Below are 26519 nucleotides of genomic sequence, written 5' to 3' on the forward strand. Positions count from 1 at the left end.
ACATTGCATTGTTATTAGCTTGTGGGTGCGGCCTAGGTGCCCTAGTGGGGGACAGTAGAACTACACTCGCTAATGGGTTCCAGGCAGGAGTCTGCTTTCATGCGAAGATCAGCATTAAGACATAACTCCAGACTTAGAAGCAAGCCACAATGAACACAGTTAACCCTCAATTAACCCATGGATAACTGACTGTGCTGTTAAAACCTAAGCACTGCAAACACTACCACATTCAGAGAACATCAACTCTCAGATACGCAGCATTTAGAAACCAGGGCTGCAGAACCTGCACCAGCATTCAAAGACCCAGTAATACCTGTCACCCTACTGCCAGTGACATGTCCACAATGAACATTTAGGATACAGGAAATACCTCTGTAACTACATGCTTGTTCTCTGTCTCTCGCTCTCTCTCTCTCTCTAAGGGGACCACTTTACACCTCTCTCGTAACTCCCAGGCTAGGTCCCCAGAATGCAGAAAGCTGGCTGCAAGTGAAGGGGACAAGCACAACACCCCTTTGCTACCAGAGTAACCGTCATTCTATGCCAAGTCACCCATTCCCTGGCTGGTTTGGTGCCTTAAGCTAATGACACATGTGTGGTTGTCCCTAGCAACAATAATATAGCCTACACTAGACAGCAAACTATATGCTGGACTAAAGTTTACAGTATCTAGTGTACTGTAACCTACAGTCCCCATGGTAGAACCCCTGTTCTTGGGATGTGCCAGGCAAGACAGGCATTAAACAGGTAACAATAACTTTCTCGGAAAACGGCAACATACAGGAACAGTTTTTATCGGGCAGCCTCTCACATGAATATCTGTATATGGTGCTCTAGTGCCCAAAGGGTAATCATATCTGAATAACAGCATAAAGCCCTTTGTGTCCATTATAGGCATAGTCCATGATTGGTATATTATCCACTTGAGGTAGCACATAGTCCATATTGCCAATGGTTGGCAAAGATCCCTAAAGGCAGTAGGCCCAACATCAGTGGTTAAGAGTCCTCAGGCCCCCAGTCCCTCAGGAAACCCCATGTGGGCCCCCCAGCTGGGGGGCATCGTCCAGCATCATAACAGCCTGCGTCTACACAGTGTTTCCAGCAGCTCTTTCCGGGGGCACTGAAGAGCCCCTTTTAATATGGATCTGTGGAAAATTTACTGAAAAATCTAGCCTATCAGTTTCTCAAACCCACACATCAACCTTGTAAAAGTTTTACAGGAAAGACAGCATGCTTGCACCAGATTAATACAGAACATGTGTCAGCACAGAAATAACATTAACCCTTCTGTAGGCATCTGCCTACACTCTGATATGGATCTCTGTTCTTGAAGCCCAACAAGCATAAAAATGATCCTTTGCAGTGGTGCTATACTTGCACTGCAGGGGTTAGCTGCTATTTTAGTCTAGGGGAGAGTTTTTGCACTTTAACTTACATTTTCCTGCACTTTCCTGGTAGGCAGCCTTCCCCTATGCTCTGGTGGTGAACCCTCCCCCAGTGTCATCATGTCCAATGCATGGATAAGGACCCTGCAGTGTTCTTGATGACGTCAAGACCTTACACCTTATGAATATGAGGGAGAAGATGTTGGAGGAACTGGTCTAGCAGTGGGGAGAAGTAGAATTTCCTGCAAGTAAATCTTCTTTTTCTTTGTCCTCCAGACCTAAACTAGCAATTAACTCTTGCAGTGTGGATGCAGCCCCACTGCAAGGGATTTTCTTTTAAGTTTTCTGGAGTTGGGTTGTAAGAATACAGACTCTTAAGACATTTTTTATAATATGTTATTCTTTTCTCCTCCAGTTCTATTGGTGACATTAGGCACCTATGGTGACAACTTTACATCTGCAGTTATGGCTTAGCTCTCTGCCCACAATGCCTTGACATCCGTTTTAGCATGATTGAATGTAGCTGATGGCTGTAGACCAGCCAGTGCACACTTGTCATTGGTATGTAGACCACAGTTTGAGGACAAATGTTGACTTAGGCCATCCCTTCTCAACTAGGATTCCTCCAAAGGTTGCTAGGAGTTCCATGGGCTGTGGCTAATTGACCTCTCATCTGATGGCACCTGCATGGTTCCAGGGCCAATGCTATTTGGCAAAACATGCAGTCCCTTTCACACAGGTAGACGGATCAGGTCCCCCTGTCTATTTTTAAGGTGGACCCAATCAGACCCTCCAGTCTCTCTCTATGAAGGGGCGGGTGTCAACAGATGCGTCCTTTGACACCCGCCGACACCTGATCTGATCCTATTTGCTAAAAACAGATGAATGGGGGTCTGTTCCCCACCCATCTAGCAAGTTGGATAGCCATTGGGTGTAAATGGACATGTGGTCCATTTACTTCCGACCGCCCAGAGGAAAGCAGGCTGTGTGTTTCTGCTCTGTATAAGCAGAGAAGACACGGACAAGCCATCCGCCTGCTCAGTGGGGATCAGCAGACAGATTCCCCGCTGAGCAGGCAGACTTCTGGCGGAGTCCGCCCTGTATGAAAATGGCCTAAAGCCCCGTACACACGTACTGATCATCGGCCGAATGATCGGCCGTCTTTTGTCCAGGGCTGTCGTGTCTGTTGAAAACTGCAAAAGACTGCACACAAATTTTGTCGGCCAACAACAGCCGACTGCAGAAGTGATGTCATGTGATGGTTAACTTTCCTTGTCTTTTTTTTTTCTTTTCTGAGCATGCCCAGTCTTGCTAATCGGCTGTTTGTCGGCCGAATTCTGTACTGACTGGCGAACAATCGGCCGTTCTGGTGTTGGCCAACAAAAATTTTAATGCCTGCACACCCGATTCTGTTCGGCCAAAAATGCGCTGTCGGAAGCATCATACTAACAAGCCTACAATCGGCAGATCGGTCGTCAGCCGAATATTTACGGCCGACAATCGCTACGTGTGTACGGGGCTTTAGAGTGGCATTCTGACCACCACTCTAAGGGGGGCATTCATACCACTGATTTAAGGAGCATTTTCCCTAGTGACTCTCAATAATATGGCTTAAGTAAGGGTTCCCCAAGACCTGAAAATGAAGTGTTCTTCTGGAGTAAAAGTAAGTTGAGAAAGGCTGCTTTAGACCAATGAAAGTATCACATTTACTGCAGTCTCACTGCAGTGTAATAAACCACAACCAGGGTGGACAGGCAGTATGTAGAATTTTGAAATAATTATTACAAATTCTTATGATAAAATAGATCTAAAACCAAATCACTAATATCTCATATAAGCTTTGTTAATGTAATTTTGATCACTATTATCAGGAAGTCATTCCATAGCAATGATGTGCAGCTGACACTGGAACGTGTGCATATAGACAGGAAGGGTCTGAATAAGGCCAGAGGAATTCAGCAGCACTGGGATGAAAAAATGGATGAAAAAAAAGTAAAAGCATTATTTTATGAGAAATAAATATGGCAGGTTTACAGGTTTATGGCAGTTTCATTCAGTTAGTGTTTAAATCTACTCAAACCGTTTATACAGGTAGCTTGGAAATTAACATGATTTATTGTAAAAACACAGAAAACATTTCAATAACCACACACCACACCAAGCCATGTATCATAGGGATAGTGACAGACTCAGCTCCCTTTGTCTAGGCCACGTCCCCGACATTCTTCACCCTGGCCCTGGGGCTTAGTCATGGAGGTCATAATGGTTGAGAATTATTATAGATTTTGGATTATAGCCATATACTGGTGGTGGTGGTGGCATTCTTAACAAACAGTAAAATCTGACTTGTTCTATTTTGTCTTTACAGGAGAAAAATAACAAATACTAGGATGAATTTTTACGCCATTCTCTGGTTAGCTTTCCTTCCAAACTTTTGCTACCTTCAGCTGGCATTTGAATACTCAGAAAACAATGGTGCAAGTCGACCCAAATGCACATACACGTTTGTGGTACCACAGCAAAAAATTACTGGGGCTGTCTGCATTAGCACTGCAAAGTTCCCTGAAGCTTTTGGAGTAAACAGAAGTGAAGTAGAGGAACTAAAACAGGAGCTGAACCGTCAGCAGACTGACATAGAAATGCTTAAGAAAATGGTAGATGTTGACCATGAGGTGGCCACTGAAATGGATCATCTTAGAAAAGAGAATAGGAACATGGGATCCCGTCTCAGCCACCTCCGTACCCAGTTCCTGTATGAAGTCAACCAGAGGAACAATAAATCAACTGACGTTGTCCAGGAGGAAAGCAGAGGAATCAATGCCACTGCCGAAGTTCTCAAATTGGCCTCCAAGTATAAAGACCTCCAGGAGAAGTATAATGTCCTAGCTTCTTTAGTTAACAACCAGAGTATTACCATAGCACGTTTAGAGGAGCAATGTATTCAAACCAGCTCGCGGCCCCAGGCTGATAAGGTAAGACTGATCAAATAGCTTAAGCTCAAAAAAATAATGAAAATAAGTACTTTTGTTAATCCTGGGTGATAAATTGTGGTCCAGCCTGCTTTATCAGGAGTAGATACCTTTCTGACTCCTAGTCAAAAATGCATGAACATTTTCCTGTGCCATTTTAGAAAAGTACTGTAGTCTTTTAAAAAAAAATAATAATTTACTGTGGGTTTGTCACATACCTGGTCAAGGCTGAGACAACAAGAGGGCTACCTTTACGCCTCTTGTCCTGTTTTCCCTGGAAATGATAAAAGGGTAAAACAGGTCACAGAGTGGCACTATCTCGTACCTGGTGCTGGAGGCTAATGGAGAGAGAGGGCTTCCCTTGCGGCTAAGTTCCAGACCCCCCTGAGGATGAGAACAGGAGAGGTCAGGCCCAAAGTAGCACGGGTCGCCTGCTGGACTGTGTGCAGGAGGATCCAGAGTACAGCTGGAGTGCTGGAGTGGAATCAGCAGACAGGTGGCACCCATGAGGTGTTTGCAGGACTTGGATAATGCTGAGACTGGAACGTGGTCGGGTGGATAGCCAAGATCAGGAGCCAGGTGGATATCAGAGCAAGCGTGGTCAGGTGGATAGCCAAGATCAGGAGCCAGGTGGATATCAGAGCAAGCGTGGTCAGGTGGATAGCCGAGGTCGAACACAGGAAGCAATCAGGAGACAGGTCAAGGACAAGCCGGGTTGGTAACAGGAGACAGGAACTGGAATATCACAGGGATAATACACTGGAGGAGCCGAAGATCAACCAGCAACTAAAATCACTGGCAGGCTTCCTTATATAGGCCCAGGTAAATTGCTGGTAGCGCTGCTGGGTCCTAAAGTCCTTCTCCTGCCAAAGTGCTGATAGCGCTGCTGGGTCCTAGAGCCCTTCTCCTGGTGTTTGTGCCCTGACAGGCACGAGTGCCTGTAGGAGATCTGGTAGCAGATGTGGAGCTGAACAGGCAAGCTGGCAGCAGATAGATGAAGGATCTTGAATGCATAGTCAGATGGGCAGCAGAAATGTATAGTCAGGAACCAGGAGTGAAGTCAGAACAAGGCCAGGGTCAATATTAACCAAGCAGGGAAGGTACCGGAACAGGCAGCTCACAAACCAAAGTCAGTAATGGAGGTTCAGGAACTAGCAGGGTCAACAAGTTGGGTCATGATATGGGTCAACAGAGGATCAGGTCACAAGCAGTAGGAGCTCATGACCACCCAGCAATGATCCCAGTCCTGTAGTGCTTTAAATAGGCCACTGGGCGCCAAAGTCCATCAAACATGTATGTGCACGTGCCCGTATAAATGCGTGCAGGGTCCTAATTCTGTGCACAATTCTATGGGCACATTTCAATGAGCACAGGCATTCCTTTGAGCATGGGCATTACCTTGAGCACAGGCACAAGTTTTCCCTGACAGGGTCCTAGAAGTACTTATGGAAGTAGCTGCATGAAGAAGGCTAATCCACCTTCCTTTCTGAGCTGTTACAGTAAATAACTCCTTCTTCAGCAAACTAATTCAATCTCTGTTCTTGCAATTGCAAAGAGTTCTATTGTTTAGTGTTTTTCAAGAGAACAGTTTTTCACCAGATTTTTTCAGTATTTGCCATTTGTATGACTTGTAACCGACCCTACTAAATTGCAAGTGTGACATTTGGGTAGGTTTTGATCAGTAGCTTGCTTGTAGTTGCTCAAAACAAAAGTTCAGCCAGAGGAACCTGCAACAGTCAACATAATGTAAAGCAGCTCAGCCACTAAATTAAAAATGTCAAAAAGGGTTCCCTGGAAAAATCATAACAAAAATTTACCTTGCTGCATGCACTGCCAAACACAGCTGTAATGAAAAGTGAATGATTGCCAAAAACATATCAATGTCCAACACATCCAGGAGTGGGGATTTCCTGGTCTCCTTCTACACTCAGTGGTTTGATCCACTGGATCCTAAGTGACAAATGTGCCCAGTAGTGTCGTAGGGGTCAATGGAAGGAACCACAAAGCAGGATGGGAGACACTTCTGAAAGTGTCGGATTCTGAGGAGACTTTGGGCACTGGTTTCTCTTTTTTTTTTTTATCAACAACCAAGCGTTATTGAGATGGGTAAAAAATACAAGATATAAATACAAGTAAAAGATAAATAGAAATAAAGATAAGAAAATAGAATTGACATACAACAAGTAGACCTCTCAGACAAGAGGCTCAGCCATAGTGAGCAATATATGCTTTTAAAGAAGTAGTATCACGGTACCACTGCATATTTAGTAATACATTTTAGTCCTTTAAATGCCAGTGACACACACACACACTATACACCTCCATTACTAGTGTAGCACAATTCCCATACGTTTTGCTGCTTATGGGTCCCCCTGGGTCACCGGGTGCAACAAAAGTACCTTTGTGCATGATTCTCCAAGTGTGAGCACTGAGACAATGACCAGTCCAATATCTTTGGGTTTTTTGTATTTATTTTGTAACTTGGATAGGAGAAGGGATGAGTGGGATACTCTTTTGGCTCAACTATGTACAACTTGGCAGAGACACTTGCTGATTGGCGCTAACTTGACGCTGGCAGGATGCCGGTCAACGCTGGGTAACGCTGGCTTGATGCCTGTTAACGCTGAACTGACTTGTGACTGCTTTTCTGAATAAAGAAGTCCTCTTTAAGCTCCCCTGCTGCACACTTCAGGGCCCCCTTTTCTCTCACTTCTCTTCAGGGTTTAGACACAGGCACCCCCTTTCTCTAAACCTTTCTCTAAACCTCTCTACTGGTTAGCTGGCTCTCAGATCCCTTTGACCTTCTGGAGTGGTCCCCTATCCTAGGCAGACTACTGGGCAGTTTTGAGTACTCACAACACTGTTTTTCCTGAGAAACTTCTGCCCAGCAGGTCCACTCGGTCCACAGCACTCTGGATCCCTTTCTGCAGCCCAGCTCAACCTCCGGTCCTCTAGGCCGACCGCCCAGGACACACTTGCTTTCTCTGACAGGAGGAGTGACAGCCATCAGACTCCTCCTGGGACTCTGCTTCCCACCAAAGACCCTCTGTCATGTGCTCCCATCAGACCTATACCCCATCCCAGGGTGCACTGCGGCAAATTTCGCCTTCTGGGATAGATGCCAGCCCTGGTGTGCTATTGGCCAGGTTTCATCCACTGTCCAATAAGAGCCCTCATTGGACACAGTGGGAGACTCCCCAGACTCAACAGACACACCTGGAAACACATGACAGCCTAGCTGAATGATCAGGCCCCCCTGATAAGCAGACAGGGCCACGATATGCTTTTCCTAGAACCCACCTAGGAGGGTGCTACACTAGTATAGTGTCTGAATGAATCAATATCTTTGATCCAATAAGAACTATACTAGCATCCCCAATAGTTTAGTGTTCCCAAAAAGCAGCGTTAGCAGGATCAGCCCGACACCTGCCAGCACCTGCGTTTAGCCCCTCTGCCCATCCCCCACTGCCCATCAGCAGATTACTGTCACTTCCAATACACAGCACACTAAACCGCAGCGTTAGCAGAATTAGGCCTTATCTCTGCTAGCATTAGCAGTTACATTTTATGGAAGGGGTTCAAGCAGTCCTTGACAACCAGGTGCTTTTTTACCCGTGAGTCACACTAGGTACCTATACATTTATTGTCCAAAATGTCCAAACAGAGGTACAGAGTGATGGGGAAGCCTCACTGTCTGAATCAGGCTCAGTATTCGAACCTGTAGAGAGCAGCAGGCACCCTGACAGAGAGCTCTGCTAAGGTCAGGCGTACCCGACACCGTTCTTCTGTTTCTGAGGTGCAACAACCGCAGGGTTCTCATATGCAGCAGAGTGCCAGTACGAGTGCCGCTTAACCTTCTGGTTAGCTGGCAAGTACCAGCGGCCTAGTATATCCTGGTCTTAGTCAAACCAGCACTGCAGTAACACTTGGTTACGTGGTGAGTCCCATAAGTACAGTTCAAGCTGGAGCGGTGGCTAGCACAAGTAGTGTCCTGCAGCCACCAATAATTCAAAGACAGGCCCGTAGAGCCCATAGTGTCCTTCCTGATGCACTTGCAAATCCTGATTGGGAGCCCACCACTTCTGCAGCGCCTGTACTTCCCCCCATTCACTGGCCAACCTGGAATTCAGATGGAAACAGCCAATTTTACTCCCCTTGGTTTTTATGAGCCGTTTTTCACAGAAGATCTTTACAGATCTATTGTGGACCAAAGCAATTTATATGCCAATCAATTCATCGCTGCCAATCCAAATTTGACCCTTGCCAGAGAATTTGCATGGAAATGTATCACTGTTTCCAAATTTAAAACCTTTCTGGACCTATCCCTCCTCATGGGCATTACTAAAAAGAGTGATTTGTGGTCATATTGGTCCGCTGACTTTTTCACCATATGTCTGTGTTCTCTGCTGCCATGGCCAGGACTACATACTAGCAAATCATGCGGTTCATGCACTTAGGTGACAATGAACTCTGTCATCCTCGGGGTGACCCAGGATATGACCGACTCCACAAAATTCTGCCCCTCCTAAACCACTTCAACCAAAAGTTTGCATCCCTGTATATGCCCCAACAAGCTGTCTACAATGATGAGTCCCTGATTAAATTTTATTACCGTCTTTCTTTCAAACAGTTTCTCCCCAGCAAGCATGCCAGATCTGGGATCAAGGTGTATAAGCTGTATGACAGGGCAACAGGCTATACATGTAGTTTCCGGATTTACGAGGGAAAAGATAGCAATGTGAAGCCCCCCAACTACACAGACTACATGGGGAGCAGTGGCAAGATTGTTTGGGACTTGGTGTCACCCTTATTTGGAAAGGGTACCATTTACGGTACATAAATCAATGATTGCAGCGCTGAAGGAGGTGATTTCACCACCACAGTTAAAAAATAGAGCATATATGGTGAATGGGGTGGACACAGAGGGCGGATCTCCCCTATGCTTCGCCATATATTTTTTAACACTTTTCTTGGCAGAGATTTCTTCATCCACATCAATCCATGAGAATGGAGGAATCCAATTGCATAGATGCCCATCATTAGAAGTGGGTGGATGTTGGGAGGCATACCACACACTTTCTGGTATTGTTTTTTTACAGCCAGAGGTTGGCTTTCATGTAAAAGCAATCCTAGCAGATAATTAACTGCTAGACTGCTTTTACAAGCAATGGGAGGGGACACCCCCCCTCCGCAGCCTTCAACGGTTTTCTCAAGCTCTCCTGTCCCACCAGGGTAACCTGAGATTACAGCCGCTGGTTCCACCAGCTGACCATATTGCTGATTGGAGACCAGAAGTGCTCCAATAATCTCTATGGCCTAAGATACCGGAAGCTACGAGCATTTTTTCCTTTTTTTTGGGTTGCGTCTCACATTTTTTTTTTTGGGTTGCGTCTCACATTTTTTTTTTTGGGTTGCGTCTCACATTTTTATTTGCAACTCAGGGAAATAATAACTATACATGTTCACAAATAAATAAAAATGTCCTTCCCCACAAGACCGTAGCAATTTCCTGCCCATTCCTATTTGTTTTATTGATTTACATATAATGTAATTTGCAACAGAAGATACATATTTTTCACATATTTTAATATTCTTCACATATTTTTTCACATGTAGCTAATAATGTCGATTCAAACACAATCTTTTTTAATCTATTTTATTTTATTCGTATTTTTGTTCTAATAAAGTATTACTGTTTATATTATGTATGTTGTTCGGACTGATCACACATGATGTAAATTAGCCAATTCAGAACGGCCGTGTCCTAAGCAAGCCGAATCCATGTTTTGGGTGGATAAATATGTCTGCCGAGTGGCTTGCGAGAGCACTAAGATGGCCGCTATTTGTATACCGGTTGCTAGGACACCATGGGCTACAAGAGAATACGTTAGATGGCGCCGCTCCAGTAGACGTCTGATGATGAAATGCGTAGGGTGGAGCTACGTACGCCACACGTCACTTCCGGTCTAAGTGGTTTGGAGCCGTGGAACGCGGAATCGTCCCGGCGTCCTATCTATGGCTGATGTGATCGGTCCGAAGTGTAAGTTTCTCTGCACTTGCTACTGTACATTATATGGATTGCTACGCTATTGGGGTCCCGTATCTTTCTGCTTGAGCACCACAGATTAATACTTCTTGAGGGAGGCAGCTCCCAACGTGGTCCGCCGGGCTGAAGGAACCCCTGTTTTGGATTGGATTTTTTTCCTCTGTGGCTACATATCTACTTCTCTGGCCCAGAAGAGGAATACTGGGTGAGAGTGTTACCGATTGGTTGCTATATTTGGGCACCTCACTCACAATACACTTTGAGTTTGAAATTTCACCCATTCACCATTATTTATTACACTTGTAGGGTGTTCTTCTAATATAATAAAAATCTTTTTTGCTTGCATATTGTTATTGAAATTCACTACTATTGCATTTTTGCACATTTTTCACTGGCACTTTATATGTTATCAAGTTTATAATATTTTAAACATACGAGCAGTCACGTATAGTACATTATTTATTTGTCACTGTGCACTTTTGTTTTCTTTGGGGGGTGTTTGCTAACTCACCTCCTGCACCAAGCACTTTATTAAGTTTCTTTGGGTGCACACACACTTGTGTAGGGGTTACCATTCCCCCTTTTTATAGAAACTGCTCAAACAGGTAGCGCCTCATACAAACTTTTCCCTCTTGACATACATCTTGCCCTTGGTTCTCCAGGGGTTGGTTTGTGGCTGCTTACACCTGTATTTAAAAAATATTTTACACTTGAGATATTCCATAGCGCTGGTCACCTTTGTTGTTTACGAGCATTTTATGACTTCGGTTTCGCCAGATATAAACAGCACCATTGGAAAATTGGGAAAGCATCTGATCACACCAATCTTGGTGTGGTCAGATGCTTTAATGGCAGAGGCGAGATCTAGAGTCTAATAGACCCCATTTTTTTTTTTTTCTTAAAGAGTACCTGTCACTACTTATTGCTATCATAGGGGATATTTAAATTCCCTGTGATAACAATAAAAATGATAAAAATAAATGAAAGGCAAGGTGTCAAAATAAAATCAAAAAGCAAAAAAAATTAACAATAAAAAGAAAAGTTCAACCCCCTCTGTCCCCCCTGTGTTTGCACGCAAAGGCGAATGCAAGTATCGGTCTGGTGCCATATGTAAACTGGAATTGCAACATGCATGTGAGGTATCACCACAAACATCAGATCGAGGGCAGTAATTCTTGCAGTAAACCTTCTCTGTAAATCTTAAGTGGTAACCTGTAAAGGCTTTTAAAGATGTACGTAGTTTCTTGCCCCTGCATGGGCGTGCGCAATTTTAAAGCAGATCATATTTGGTATCTATGTACTCGGTATAAGACCGTCTTTTATGTTTTAACAAACAATTGGGCAATATATAGTGTATTTGTGCATTAAATTTAAAAAATATATATTTTTCCCAAAAAATTGCGTTTGGAAAATCTCTGCACAAATACAGTGTGACAAAAAAAAATTCAACACCCACCATTTTGTTCTGTAGGGCCTCTGCTTTAAGAAAATATATAATGTTTGGGGGTTCAAAGTAATTTTCTAGTAAAAAAATAATAATTTTATCATGTAAACAAAAAGTGTCAGAAAGTGGTTGGTCTTCAAGTGGTTAAAAGAGTTAGTGATGTGTGGCATAAGCTTCTAATATTGGGCATAAAATGCCAGGACAGTTCAAACAACCCCCCAAATTACCCCTTTTTGGAAAATCGACACCCCATGCTATTTACTGAGAGGCATGTTGAGCCCATGGAATATTTTAGATTTTTGCCACAAGTTTTAGGAAAATTACAAATTTTAGTTATTTTTTTACACAAAGTTGTCACCAAATGATATATTGCTCACACATGCCATGGGTTTATGTGGAATGACACCCCAAAATACTGCTGAGTACAGGGATACCACATGTGTGAGACTTTTTGGGAGCCTAGCCGCATACAAGACCCAGAAAACCAATCACTGCCTTCAGGCTTTCTAAGGGCGTAAATTGTTGATTTCACTCTTCACTACCTATCACAGTTGCGGAGGCTATAAAAAGACAAGATAGCACAACCCCCCCCCCCCAAAATGACCCCTTTTCGGAAAGTAGACACCCTAAGGTATTTGCTAAGAGGCATGTTGAGTATTTTGCTGCTCTCATTTGTTTTGGAAAATTAAGAAAGAAAAAGAAAATGTATTTATTTTTTTAAATTTAAAAACTTTGCGACAAAAAGCGAGATCTGCAAAATACTCAAAATGCCTCTCAGCAAAAAGCTTAGGCTACTTTCAAGAAAAGGGGTAATTTGGGGGAGGGGGTGGTTGTGCTATCTTGGCCTGAAGGCGGTAATTGTTTTTTGGGGTCCTGTACATGGTATCTCCGTATTCAGGTGAAGCAGCAGAATCGATTTTGGGGTATCATTTCACATATAGCCATGGCATGTTTGAGAAATATATAATTTAAATAACAAGTTTGTGTATAAGAAAAAAAAAATGTTGTCATTTTTTCTCAAACTTGTGGCAAAATATAAAATATTCAATGGACTCAAAATGCCTCTCAGCAGATAGCTTAGGGTGTCTACTTTCCAAAAAGGGGTCATTTGGGGGGGTTTGTGCTATCTTGGCATTTTATGGCCTCTGAAACTGTGATAGGTACTGAGGAAACAAATTAACAATTTACAACCTTAGAAAGCCTGAAGGCAGTGATTCGTTTTCGGGGTCCTGTACGCGGCTAGACTGCCAAAAAGTCTCACACATGTGGTATCCCTTATACTTAGGAGAAGCAGCAGAATGTATTTTGGGATTTAATTCCCCATATAACCATGGAATGCGTGAGCAATATATCATTTCAATGACAACTTTGTGTAACAAACTTTTTATTTATTTTTTTGTTATTTTTCCAACACCTGTGACAAAAAAATTAAATTCACTGGGGTGTCTACTTTCCAAAAAGGGGTAATTTGGGGGGGGGGTTTGTACTGTCCTGCCATTTTGGCACTTCAAGAAATGAGCCAGAAAGTAAAAGCTGCGTAAATTCCAAACCAATAAATATATGTTTTTTTTTTATCAAAGACATGTAGCTAATACATTTTGGCTTAAATTTATGACAAAAATGGAGTTTACTGGATATTTTTTATAAGAAAAAATAGAAAATGTAATTTTTTCTCAAAATTTTCAGCATTTTTCCTTAATATAAATATAAAAGATAAAAAACACAGAGCTGATCAAATACCACCGAAAGGAAGCTCTATTTGTGGTTAAAAAAAAGGACATAAATTTAGTCTGGATACAGTATTGCATGACTGTGCAATTACCAGTTAAAATCACGCAGTACCAAATTGCAAAAAAATGGCCTGGTCATTAAGGGGGTAAAGCCTTCCGGTCTAGAAGTGGTTAATGAATTTAAAAAAACTGAACCGTAAAGTTAGCCCAATTTTTTTGTATAATGTAAAAGATATGCAGAGAATCGTAAGAGAATTGTGATCTTTATTCCAAGCAAAAAAATTGTGATTCTCATTTTATCCAGAATTGTGCAGCTCTAGAAGAAACCCAAGTGTTAGTTTACACCACGGACAGCGTAAAAATCTGGGCTACCATTGCGAAGTACAAGTCAATGGAGACTGTAGCCATCTATCCGAGATTTTATTATATTTGCCTGGGAAGTCTCTATTGGTATAGATAATTTTTTTGTGGTGTAAAGTATTGCTTACTATACAGTGGGTACGGAAAGTATTCAGACCCCCTTAAATTTTTCACTCTTTGTTATATTGCAGCCATTTGCTAAAATCATTTAGGTTCATTCTTCTTCCTCATGAATGTACACATAGCACCCCATACTGACAGAAAAACACAGAATTGTTGACATTGTTGCAGATTTATTAAAAAAGAAAAACTGAAATATCACATGGTCCTAAGTATTCAGACCCTTTGCTTATATTTAACTCAGGTGTTTTCCATTTCTTCCGACCATCCTTCAGATGGTTCTACACCTTCATTTGAGTCCAGCTGTGTTTGATTATACTGATTGGACTTGATTAGGAAAGCCACACACCTGTCTATATAAGACCTTCCAGATCACAATGCATGTCAGAGCAAATGAGAATCATGAGGTCAAAGGAACTGCCTGAAGAGCTCAGAGACAGAATTGTGGCAAGGCACAGATCTGGCCAAGGTTACAAAAAGATTTCTGCTGCACTTAAGGTTCCTAAGAGCACAGTGGCCTCCATAATCCTCAAATGGAAGACGTTTGGGATGACCAGAACCCTTCCTAGCTATCGGGGGAGAAGAGCCTTGGTGAGAGAGGTAAAGAAAAACCCAAAGATCACTGTGGCTGAGCTCCAGAGATGCAGTCAGTAGATGGGAGAAAGTTGTAGAAAGTCAACCATCACTGCAGCCCTCCACCAGTCGGGGCTTTATGGCAGAGTGGCCCGACGGAAGCCTCTCCTCAGTGTAAGACACATGAAAGCCCGCATGGAGTTTGCTAAAAAACACCCGAAGGACTCCAAGATGGTGAAAAATAAGATTCTCTGGTCTGATGAGACCAAAATAGAACTTTTTGGCCTTAATTCTAAGCGGTATGTGTGGAGAAAACCAGGCACTGCTCATCACCTGTCCAATACAGTCCCAACAGTGAAGCATGGTGGTGGCAGCATTATGCTGTGGGGGTGTTTTTCAGCTGCAGGGACAGGACGACTGGTTGCAATCGAGGGAAAGATGAATGCGGCCAAGTACAGGGATATCCTGGACAAAAACCTTCTCCAGAGTGCTCTGGACCTCAGACTGGGCCGAAGGTTTACCTTCCAACAAGACAATGACCCTAAGCACACAGCTAAAATAACGAAGGAGTGGCTTCACAACAACTCCGTGACTGTTCTTGAATGGCCCAGCCAGAGCCCTGACTTAAACCCAATTGAGCATCTCTGGAGAGACCTAAAAATGGCTGTCCACCAACGTTTACCATCCAACCTGACAGAACTGGAGAGGATCTGCAAGGAGGAATGCAGAGGATCCCCAAATCCAGGTGTGAAAGACTTGTTGCATCTTTCCCAAAAAGACTCCTGGCTGTATTAGATCAAAAGGGGGCTTCTACTAAATACTGAGCAAAGGGTCTGAATACTTAGGACCATGTGATATTTCAGTTTTTCTTTTTTAATAAATCTGCAACAATGTCAACAATTCTGTGTTTTTCCGTCAGTATGGGGTGCTATGTGTACATTCATGAGGAAGAAGAATGAACTTAAATGATTTTAGCAAATGGCTGCAATATAACAAAGAGTGAAAAATTTAAGGGGGTCTGAATACTTTCCGTACCCACTGTATGTTGTTAATCCAGGCTGTGAGTGGAGGTATAGCCTGTATCCATCCTTGAACCACCACTTTTCTGTCACTAAACAAATTTTCATGCACAAACTTAAGAGTGTGTTTATCTATATCGCAGTCTGGGAATGAATCCAATAGACATTGCCTAGGATTTATTGTCACCAGTGAGCCCATCTGGTCATGAAGGAATTGGACAACTTGCTCCTAAAATCCCTGAATACAAGGACAATGCAACAGCAGATGCCCAAAGGTACCAGTGTTAATCAGACATTTGGGGCACATGGGGCTCCGGGAGGGACAAAACTTTGCCATTCGTTCCGGGGTAAGATGATCAATGGAGAATATATATTTGCGTAAGTCTGAGATTTTAGGAGACACTAATTTACCAACTTCCAACACCTCACTCCAGCCCTTATCATCCATCTCACCGCCTCAGCTTTCCATCTAGGCTTGAGGGAGTAGGCAAGTTGGGATGCAGATGGGGTGATTGGCATATCGTGGTTTCTCTTCTTTACAGCGGTGTTCAGCAACACAGGTCGGAGGAGAGGTGCGTTTTTATTTGTATCTTTCCAGGGGACCCTTTTTGGCATTCTTTGTATATTTTAGCCATACAGTCACATACATTGAAACAACCTGAAACAAGCATGCAGAAACCAAGATCAGTGTCAGAACTGATTTGCATACTTGTTTCAGATAAGTGAAGGAAATGGATTGGAAGAGCTTTAAGGCAAATAGCATTTTCAGAAGGAAGGGTTAGTAATAGCAGCTCTCATATTTCCTAAGTAAAGATTTCTTTTACGTTCTTTTGCAGTCTCGTGAGTTTGGACTTCAGCAAAATATGTGCCTTGTATGTTTTCAGGCTACACCATCTGATGCTGATCCTACTGATATGAAGAAGAAACAGAACCGTCAAATGCATGAAGAGGAAAGGGATTACATAGTTACCAGCAAAGAAGGTACTCAGACACAATCAGATCCAGTTCCCAGGACAACACCCAGTACCCCTGTTGTCACAGAACCAGAGGCCACAAAATCAACAGGTACTTCAAATGGGATTACAAAGATAGCAATTAAAAAAATGTGTATCAAAAATTAATTTTATACAGGATATAGAAGACTGGATGGTAAGTATATGTGAAAATGGCACAATGTAGTCTTATTTGGAAGTAAAAAATTAAAAGACCAGCCCATTTAAAAGGAAATTTTCACTTATAGGCTGAGTCTGTTAGGCTAAGACTCCATCAGTAACTTGAGGTTTAGGGTGTTTCTGCTCACCCTGAGGTGTTACATTCACAACAGTGTAAAATAACACATATCTCCAATAGGAAAAGCCAAATGACCTCATAAGAAACACATCAGATGGGTAGACATGGAAAAATAAGAGCAGAGATCTCCAGCATAGTCCCCGAAGCATAAAAAAAGGTGTTTTAGACAGGACCTGAACTGTGAAAACTGTGCCCAAGAAAAGCAACCAGATGGCACAGGACTAGAGACTAGTATTGTCTATAGGCTCCAAGCATCTAAACGTTTCCCCACTACTGACTTACCATGCCTTGTTTTACAATATGTGTCTGTGTGAAGGTGGCCATCTTCAAAAAATAGAGTTTTGCTTCCTTATGTCTAAGTTACCCCCCCCCCCCCCCCCTTATAACTAATGATCTAATGATTGGTGAAGGAACAACCATGCAACAGCAGGAGAGATTCAGAAAGCACAGATCCACAGACTGAATGAAACAGGAGCACAGAGATGCTTGCTGCAGGTCCACAGGTACGACTACCCCTTCAGTAAGGAGAAAAGTGAATAGCACAGCAGTGACATCCTCACATCTCACACATCTCATCTCACACTAAATCACATGATACTAGCAGTCTCTGATCTCACACTGCATATATATAGCTATGTCAGGAAGTGCACTACTATTTTTCAAGAGTAAAGTTAATTTCCCAAGGTACTGCATTTTTCAATGTTCCCTATATCAATTTTTGATTTCAGGTCAACCTTTTTTTTTTTTTTAAATCTGTTTTATTGATAAAGTAATTGTGAGTGCGCTAACAATTCTGTGCAAAAAAAAAAATGAAGCTGCTACCAAAGATCCAAATACCTGATCTGGACAAATAATAAATTAGAAAAATAGGTCTGGTGGTCTATTAGCAGGAAGAAAAGATGAAAATCTTCCAGGTGGACCAACCCACACAGGGAACACAAACATCCATATAACTTAGGCTGGGCTCACACTGCCGCACGGGGCGGCTCACAGCAGAGGTCTGGTGCGTCCCTGTTCAGGTCTAATTTCAATCAGAATTTTTGACTGAATTCAGACCAGAAGACGCACAGGACTCCTGTGCAATTCACTCAAGTCGATTTGGAGATATGTGAACCGGCTCCATAGGGAGCCGATCATAATCTCCTGACATGCGAATTGGATGTGGGGGAAATCCGCATCCAATTCGCAGTAGTGTGAACCCAGCCTGAAGCTGTACCTTACAAGGTGGCTCACGTATCAATCCAAAATGCCATAAAATGTATAGCAGAGAATCTTCTCAAAGTAGAGGGGTGCTCTAGTCAACTGAGAATAGGAGGTGTAGAGGGGGTCATCTAGTCAACCGAGACTAGGAGGGAACACAGGTAGCCTCACATAAGCCCAAGGCATGTGCATCAAGGGGCGAATCCAGTACAGTAGATGGGCCTGCGAGACATCTTGCCCATATATTATTATACTTTTTCTTGTTGCCCCTATTTTCATAGGTGTCAAGGTAAAGTGGGAGGTTTGAATTATCTAACCGTGTCCAGAAAACAATAAGAGGAGGAGAAGCCTCTTTCCAGTGCATGGCAATTGGTTTTCTTGCGTTCGGTTACAGTAGGGGCCAGATTTCAGGTCCACTTTAAAGGACAAGTGTCCACTAACCTTCTCCCTGGCCCTCCTGGGATATTCTTTACTATAAACCAGTGTTTCCTAACCTCAGTTCTCAATTACCCACAACAGGCCATGTTTAGGAAACTTCCCTTATATAAAATTGTCAAAAATCCCAAGCCATTGACCTTGATTTAGAGCTCATGTGCAAGGTTGAGGAAATCCAGAAAAAAATTATATTGTGGGGGTACATGCGGACTGAGATTGAGAACCACTGCAAAAAATCCCTTAGCTCTTTACTTACTACAGGAAGACAGCCGGGGCCTACTCAGAGCTGAGGCTTTGTTTATATATTCTGGATGCAATTTTACTAATGTTGGTTACACCCATAAACTTGTACAGGGCTGTCACTAAAGCATCTCTAGGTTTGCACAGGCATGGCCAGTGTTAAAGAGAATTGAATCTTGTGGTTTTATAGATAGGAGCATGCTGTCTTCTACAGGTAGGTGGGCATGTGAAATTGGAGTTATTGTACAGAATAGGTCAGGCGATCTAGGTGCCTAATGTATAGTTCTTTAATATATATTTAAAGACATTTTTTCTTTGTTTTGAAAAAATAGGGCAGCCTTTCTCAGCCATGGATCTGTGGAATCCTAGGGTTTCTTCAGAGATTATGGGCAATATGAGCAATTTCTGCCTTTTAGATAAGTAACCAATGACACCAATGATCTTTTTAGCCATTTGTAAGGGGCTTTCTACCCACTGACCATCAAACTAATGTATAGTGAGCTATGGATAAAGTATTTATTAGCAGCGGTTCCTTGAGACTGGAAAGTTATGTCACTTATTCCTCTATGTTCAAAAGATTAAAAAAGGCTAGAGTAGGGAATGGCCAGGGGTCCCTTTCAACTTTTTGCTGTGTTCTATTGGGGAGATTTTCATTCATGTCATGTCCTGGACATAAACAGCAAGTAAGAGGAAACTCTTTCAAAGAGAAGGGAAATCCCCTATTAGACAATTGTCTCTGAAACTGGTGTGCCATTCTTTTTGTCATGGTAAGAATAAGCACTAGGGCAAATAGGGAAGGGGAATCTCCCCAACATGGACACAGATGGCAATAAAAACCTGATGGCGTTTCTAATCCTTACCTACTCATACACAAAAAAAAAAAGTTTGGGCTCTAGTCTAGATACACCATAATGACCATTATCAGTACACCAACATCCAAAGTCTCAGACAGTTTTCGGTGAACCACTGTTTATGGAGCATTGCATTAATTACACACACGTTGAAATGTGTTGCATTGCGTTATGCAGCCCATAAATCTTAAATGGGCTGCCAAAGAACAATAAATGACAGAAAACCGCCATGCAACATTTTTTTTAACATACAGTGCACCGCAATGCAAGGTGGTGCATTTTTGGGTGTTGTGATGAGCTGTGACGTATATGTTTGGGTGTTATGATAAGCTGTGACGTATGTGTTTGGAGGTGCATTTCTATAGTACATTGAGATGCCATTCAAAATTATTGGTAGCGCAGTGCACTAATCCACATAAAGTTCAATGTGGTAAGATGCAGGTTTAACTTGGACTCATTGAAATGGTCTGTAAAATGTTTCGGTGCCATATATGCAACTCAGTTTTAGGTTAATTCACAAACCTCTGCTTTAATACAGTGTTCTTCCCTCACCCGATGACTCTTTGGGCTTAGTAGCCCCATGCTGCATTTTTTTCAAAAGCTAAGCAAGAATTCTGTCGGATCTGTAAACAGGTTGGCATGTGGTCCATTCTAGGTGGGGCAGGTTCTAGGATTGCTGAGTTTAAAAAAGGTTGACAAGTTATAAATGCTCTAGCTTCCCCAGAACCTGAGCTATCCATAAAAACTATCAAAATTCAAGCAGATCATAGCTGTTGCTGCTAAATATTGTCATGTCTATGGTCAGGACCATGGGTGGATTGTTACGACGCCTTGCTGGGTGGACAGACGTCAAGCGGCATCTACCTTCTAAAACCACGTAACAGCAACCAGATCATGCAAGCCTGGTGTGAGCAGTCAAACAATGGAGGTGGATGGACAGTCATACAAAGACGACAAGATGGATCAATCAATTTTTTCACCACCTGGCAAAACTACAAGGTGGGCCCAGCCTTCATTTTAATTTTAAATACAGAAAATAAACAGTAATTGTGCAAAAATATCACGTTTAAATATGTTCTGTGCAACCCTCTTTAGACTGCAGTGCTGCGGTCACGTTCCTTAATGGATGTGCCATTCTCTCTGTTACAGTAGCGGCCAATGCACCTGCTACGTAAAAGGAAGCCTTTCTACTTACCTGTAGCATTACTGTGCATTAAGGGGCACTGTTTAAGACATATTATTGTATTATAATTTGGTTACAAAAGATAAAGCAAACGTTATAACATTATAAATTTTAAAGTGTATGCATAGACAATTTTTTCTTAGTTTTAGAAAAATGAAGGCACAAATAAAACCCTATCAGACTTTTACTGCTACCTGTGTCCCCAGAGGGTAGATTTGCCTTATCTATTCCTCCTGTGACCACTGTCACTAAGGAAACCAGAGTTTTACAATTGTCACAAGTACAAGAGTTGAAGGGAAATCTTCCACTGGGGACAAGTGTTTAGGTGACAACTACGAGGATAAGTCCCCTCACTTTGTAGAGATTTCCTTCCACTGGTGTTTCCTCAGGACAGGAAGTGAAGAGAAATATTTCCAATAATAGACAGCAAAAAAGGGGTTTTACCTTTTCCTAATCTATACAAAACTAAAAATAAAAGTTTGATCTATGCATAAACTATAACGTATGAGTACCATCATTTTTATTATGCTCTTAAACTATTTTTGCTCTTATTTTCCCCAGCAAGGATTTGGTAATTTGGACAGTGAATACTGGTTGGGCCTTGAGAACATTTTCTGGTTGGCCAACCAGGACAGCTACAAACTCCTGATCCTCATGGAGGACTGGCAGGGCCGGCAAGCCAGTGCCGAATATGACCATTTTAGGCTGGAACCGGAGAGTGATTTCTACAGGCTGAGGCTTGGCCAGTATAGAGGTACAGCTGGGGACTCCCTCTCTTGGCACAATGACAAACAGTTCAGTACCCTGGACAAGGACAGAGACTCTTACCTTGGTAAGTTGCATAGCCAAGACACTAGCTTCTACTGTAGTTTTGGTTTTATATTGTTGACGTGGTCTACTAAAAGATAGGTGGATGATGGCTTTCTATATCCCCAGGGAATTCCAAGAATACAGGCCTCTAGAGTGTAAACAACTGCCCTCCTTCAGGGCCTATTACCTTTGCTGTAATGACTAAACTTAGCTTTACTTCAGCAACGGTTATACCAACAGTGTTATATTAATTCCACAACTTAACATATCAAAGTGTCAATATACACCAGTGCTGAAATAAAACAGGTAGCATGTCTATGAAGCTTCTTTTTTATCAAGGTCATTGTATATCCAGTTAATCACATTTACCTGGGCTTGTTCTGTAATGTTGAAGACGTTTCGTAGCTTCTCAAAGACACTTCTTTCGTTTTTTTTTTTTTTTTTTTACGTTTTTCTTTTAATTTTCTGCATGTAGGGGGTAGGGCAGGTCACAGGTGACACTCTCTCCATGTTCTCATTCTCGTTCAGCTGGAGGCAAGCAAGAGTCCTATGAGAGGCCTACACCGGGGTGGGTTCTTCTGGGCTACACTAGGCACTTTGTACAGGGTCACTGTCTTGCACCTGGGGTACCTTTATTTGAACAGATGACCTAACTTTAATAAACTCTCTCATTAATATATATTTCACTAGGGTTGCTTCTGCATTTAAGAGGGACACACAGAGCCAATGCTCTCTCCATCTGTCTAGCGTATTACCGCTGCATCAATCCCAGTAATGGTGTGGGGCCTCACTGTGCACCTAGCGTGAACTCCATGTATGCACTACATTACCTCTTCTTCTACCTGTGTACATGCTCAGGACTTCTGCGGTGCTGATTTGCTCCCATTACTATGGGAGATAGATCACTGCAGAAGGAGTGCCAAACACATCTCCCTCGCTCCAAGAGGCTATCCCACCTCTCACATATACATTCTTCTTGACAGGCTGCTAGAGAAACCTTTGTTAGCATTGGTAACCACTGTATCTTCACACTATATTAACTCTTGTATTGTTATCTTCATACCCCAATGTGTTTAGTGATCCGAGCTGTAGACTATATGTACCGGTTACTTGCATTACACCCCTTGAGTAACTTCAGACCAGGCAAGGACAAAGTTTCATAAGCTTTACTTGAATAACTTAGCATGATGACATACATGGGAAACAGTTCAATATAAAGTGCAGTCTTTTTCTTAACTAATCCCTATTCCCTAACTTCAGGCTTGTGGCTGCCCCAGCATACCTGCCAAGGATAAGTCCATACTTGGCAAAGTCCATGTTGGAAGTATCCAGGGCTGGTATTCTCAGAACAGACTGCAGGCCCAGCCATCCCCCTAATAGCAGAACTCCAATTCTAGCATGACACAGACGATCCAGATGAGCAGTACATGTCTCCTGCTCCAGTGTTCTGCTGAAAAATCCAACTTGCGGAGAACTCCAACGACGTTACTTCTGGAGAGTGTACAGCAGAAATAATTGGACAACTTGGTGTATTCACAAAACAGGCACCAGCCTTTACACTCCGGTACATGCTATAATGAGTGGACATTGTTAGTCCAACCGCTAGCTGTCGCCGCCTTGGAGACGGCCATGTTTTTGGTTACTAGTGGGTGTACAGGAGTGTATAGGCTGCCGCCTGTTCTGTGAATACACCAAGTTGTCGAAATCTCCAATTAATAATGATGTACAGTCAATGACGTGATTGGAGTTCTCGGCAAGTTGGAGTTTTCAGCATAACACCGGCACTCTGCGCTCTCTGGTTCTAACCCCCTGTTCCTTTTATAACACATAATAACCTGTGGATCAACCCAGCAAAGCCCACCAAAAAGAAAACCTGGGAACATAATTAAACATCCCCTTCCCAACCAAGGGAGCATTAACCTCTACCTGCCTACAAGCAAATAGAACAGTACAGAAAAGTTTTAATAAGTACAGGATATCCAGGTGAGTACTTTTGATTAGATAAGCCAGAGTGCAAAGAAAAAGGTATAGTTAGACCATTAATAGGCGTACACCTATGTCAACCAAGTAATCATGTAGAAGACATGATACACCTTACACAAGTACTGGGTATACCACATCAGTCAACACAGAAAAAAAAAAAGCAAGAGAATAGAAAGAATAAAGAAACAATCTGCACAGTATTGCACATGGCAATAAGTTACCTGCAATGAACAGGTGTATTAAAACAATTTTGTAGAATGAAACCAACGCTACCACGGCTTCCAACAATTATTAACCATTTGGATTCATCTCTGTGGGAGGCTAGCATTTTTTGAAGGCAAGATCCTTTTTCCAATGTCTAGTGATAACCTGACTTGCAGCTAGCAAGATATGCATGACAACAATTCTGTAGCACACTGGGAAGTTATGAATAGTAAGATTTAAAATAGCTAGAGATTGGTTGGGAGACGTCAAGACCCCTGTCACTTCAGAAATTATCTGGAACCCTTTGCACCAATAGCTACTAAGACATTTGTAGTACCACAGTATATGGAGTAAGGTGCCTGTGGAGCCGCACCCTCACCAATAAAGCAGGATATAGTTTGATGAGAATAGGGTCAGGTACCATCGCAGGGACAGCTTTTGCATCAGCGCCCAAAGATTGACGCAACAGGTAGCTGTGAGGATTGATGGGGCTGAAAGTCATCTTGAGATCTGCTTCCCATTTAAGGAAGGGCATAGATCTGGTAAATGCCACTTCTGCAGTTCTAATGAGTGTCGGGAAAATATGCCAACTGGAATAACTTTCGAGGCCTTCAACAAAATGGAGGAGATTTACTAAAACTGGCACACACAGAATCTGGTGTATACCCTTCTGTATTCTTTGCTTTCTTCTGTTTCCTCAGGTAACTGTGCCCATTTCCAGAAAGGAGGCTGGTGGTATAACATGTGTGCACACTCAAATCTCAACGGTAAATCGGAGAATTAACATTTAGGTTCACATTTAGGTTAAGTTCACACTGGCATTAAAAGCAGGCATTTGTGGGGCATTAAAAATGCCCCTTAAATGCCTATGCAAATGATACAATGGACAGCACACAGTGCTGTTCACATTATCAAAACATAAAGCGTTGGCGTCACTTTAAAATTGAAGCCTCATGTCAAATCATCAGGCGTTTAAAGCCTTTCAACGCCTCCCATTCAACTCTCTGGTAACGCTTTGCAAACGCTCTGGCAGGCGTTTGCAGTTGCTGGGCATTAAAATTAGTTTGTTTCCTCTAATGTCTTATTTAAAAATAGTCGTTTGTGGAGCGGTTTTAACATGCCTTAACGCCTTTCAAACACTTTAAAACTGCGCATAGAGCATTTGGGGAGTGCTTTTAACTGTTCATTAATGCTTGTAAAACGCCAGTCTAACGCCCATACTAAAGCTCACTGACGGCAGTCTAATGCTCATACTAAAACTCTTTAATGCAATTCTAATGCCCATACTAACACTCTACACGCATTTGTTAAGCGTTAGAAATTAAGTGAAGTGTGAACAAGCCTTTACAGTATGAAGCCTTCTTCACTGCAAGGATGGGATTATGTAAATAGAACAGGCGGGGGGGGGGGGGGGTTCACAATTTTCACACCTTCCATCCTGGTCTTGGACAATAACGTATGCCTTTCAAAAATGATTGGATCAAGGTGTCGGTGCACCTGTGTTGATATAAATTCTGGGATATTTTTCTGACATTCGTTAGAACTGAAGGCTTAAACAAGCTAAGAAACGTCTTCAACATTACAGAACAAGTGCAGTTAAATGTTACTAACTACTACTAGATTAAACAGGTAGCACTATACTTCACCCATTAAAGTGAAAATTTAAATATATAATGCAAAAACTGTTTGTTTCCTTTCATTTTGTATAGCGTAGAGAAGGGCAGAGGCGTAACTAGAACCCTCAGGGCACCAGTGCAAGAAACCATGAAGGGCCCCCCGGACCCTTGGCCGGGGCCCTTCCCTTCAAGCCTGGGGCTTTTCCCACTGATCCTGGGGCCCTTTATTCTCGTTGCGGGGCCCTTTAGGATCCTTTCACAAGTTCTGCAGTGGGCCCCCTTCCTGCCATTTTGGGGCCTCCCCATGGTGGTGGAATGCCAGGGCCCCAGTCGCAAGTGTGACTTTTGCGATCCTGGAAGTTCACCCACTGGTGTCAGTAGTTTTTATTTTTTGGTATTTTAATTGTATTATTTTTTATAATTTTATTTTATTTTTTTACAATGTCACTGACTATGACTCAGGAGCTGGTAAATTACATATTTACCGACCCCTTCCTGGTTCTCTATTGTGACACATCCCCTGCAGCAGCCAGCAGGAGAGGGGAGGGAGCAGAGTGGGTGGGGGGGGACCACACAGGGATAGGAGGAGCGGCGGGGGCAGCATACAGAGGAACCAATCTCCTCCATTTTCCTCCTGCAGCTACAGGAGGAAAAAGGAGGACAGTGATTTCTCTACATGCTGCCCCTGCTATCCAGGTGTACAGGGGAACCGCACAGGCCCCCTGGACCATGGGGCCCGGTTGCAATTGCAACCCCTGCAATTACGCCCCTGGAGAAGGGTTTTATTGATGTCTGTGTTAACTGGGACAGATGAAGTTGGGAAATCCAAAATTTTACTGCTGTAATCTTCCAATGAGAGATCTGTTTTGGGTACAGAAATAACACCCAAATTAATTACAGGAAATATAATCTTGCTCAACTCTATTCAAAGTTGAAATAATCTTAGATATTTTTTTTTACATGTCCAAAACCATATATGTAGCAGATGCTGTAGGCAGAATTCAATATACAAAAGGTGTATATACTCAAAAAGACAATGCACATACAGTAATTTTCTCATG

General features: G+C 42.6%; 1 protein-coding gene across 1 annotated transcript in view; it reads left to right on the forward strand.

The window, feature by feature from the left end:
• The window catches only part of ANGPTL6 (angiopoietin like 6), a 69405-nt gene that overhangs the window by 33004 nt on the left and 9882 nt on the right, over nt 1-26519 (forward strand). The window contains exons 2-5 of the mRNA XM_082252982.1: nt 3754-4357; nt 16531-16711; nt 20468-20661; nt 21407-21677. Coding sequence (XP_082109108.1) covers nt 3776-4357; nt 16531-16711; nt 20468-20661; nt 21407-21677 — 1228 coding nt within the window. The 5' untranslated portion in view covers nt 3754-3775. The remainder of the gene's footprint in view (nt 1-3753; nt 4358-16530; nt 16712-20467; nt 20662-21406; nt 21678-26519) is intronic.

The sequence above is a fragment of the Pelophylax lessonae genome (assembly GCF_965119305.1).
Source record: "Pelophylax lessonae genome assembly, chromosome: 4".
NCBI classification, from domain to species: Eukaryota; Metazoa; Chordata; class Amphibia; order Anura; family Ranidae; genus Pelophylax; species Pelophylax lessonae.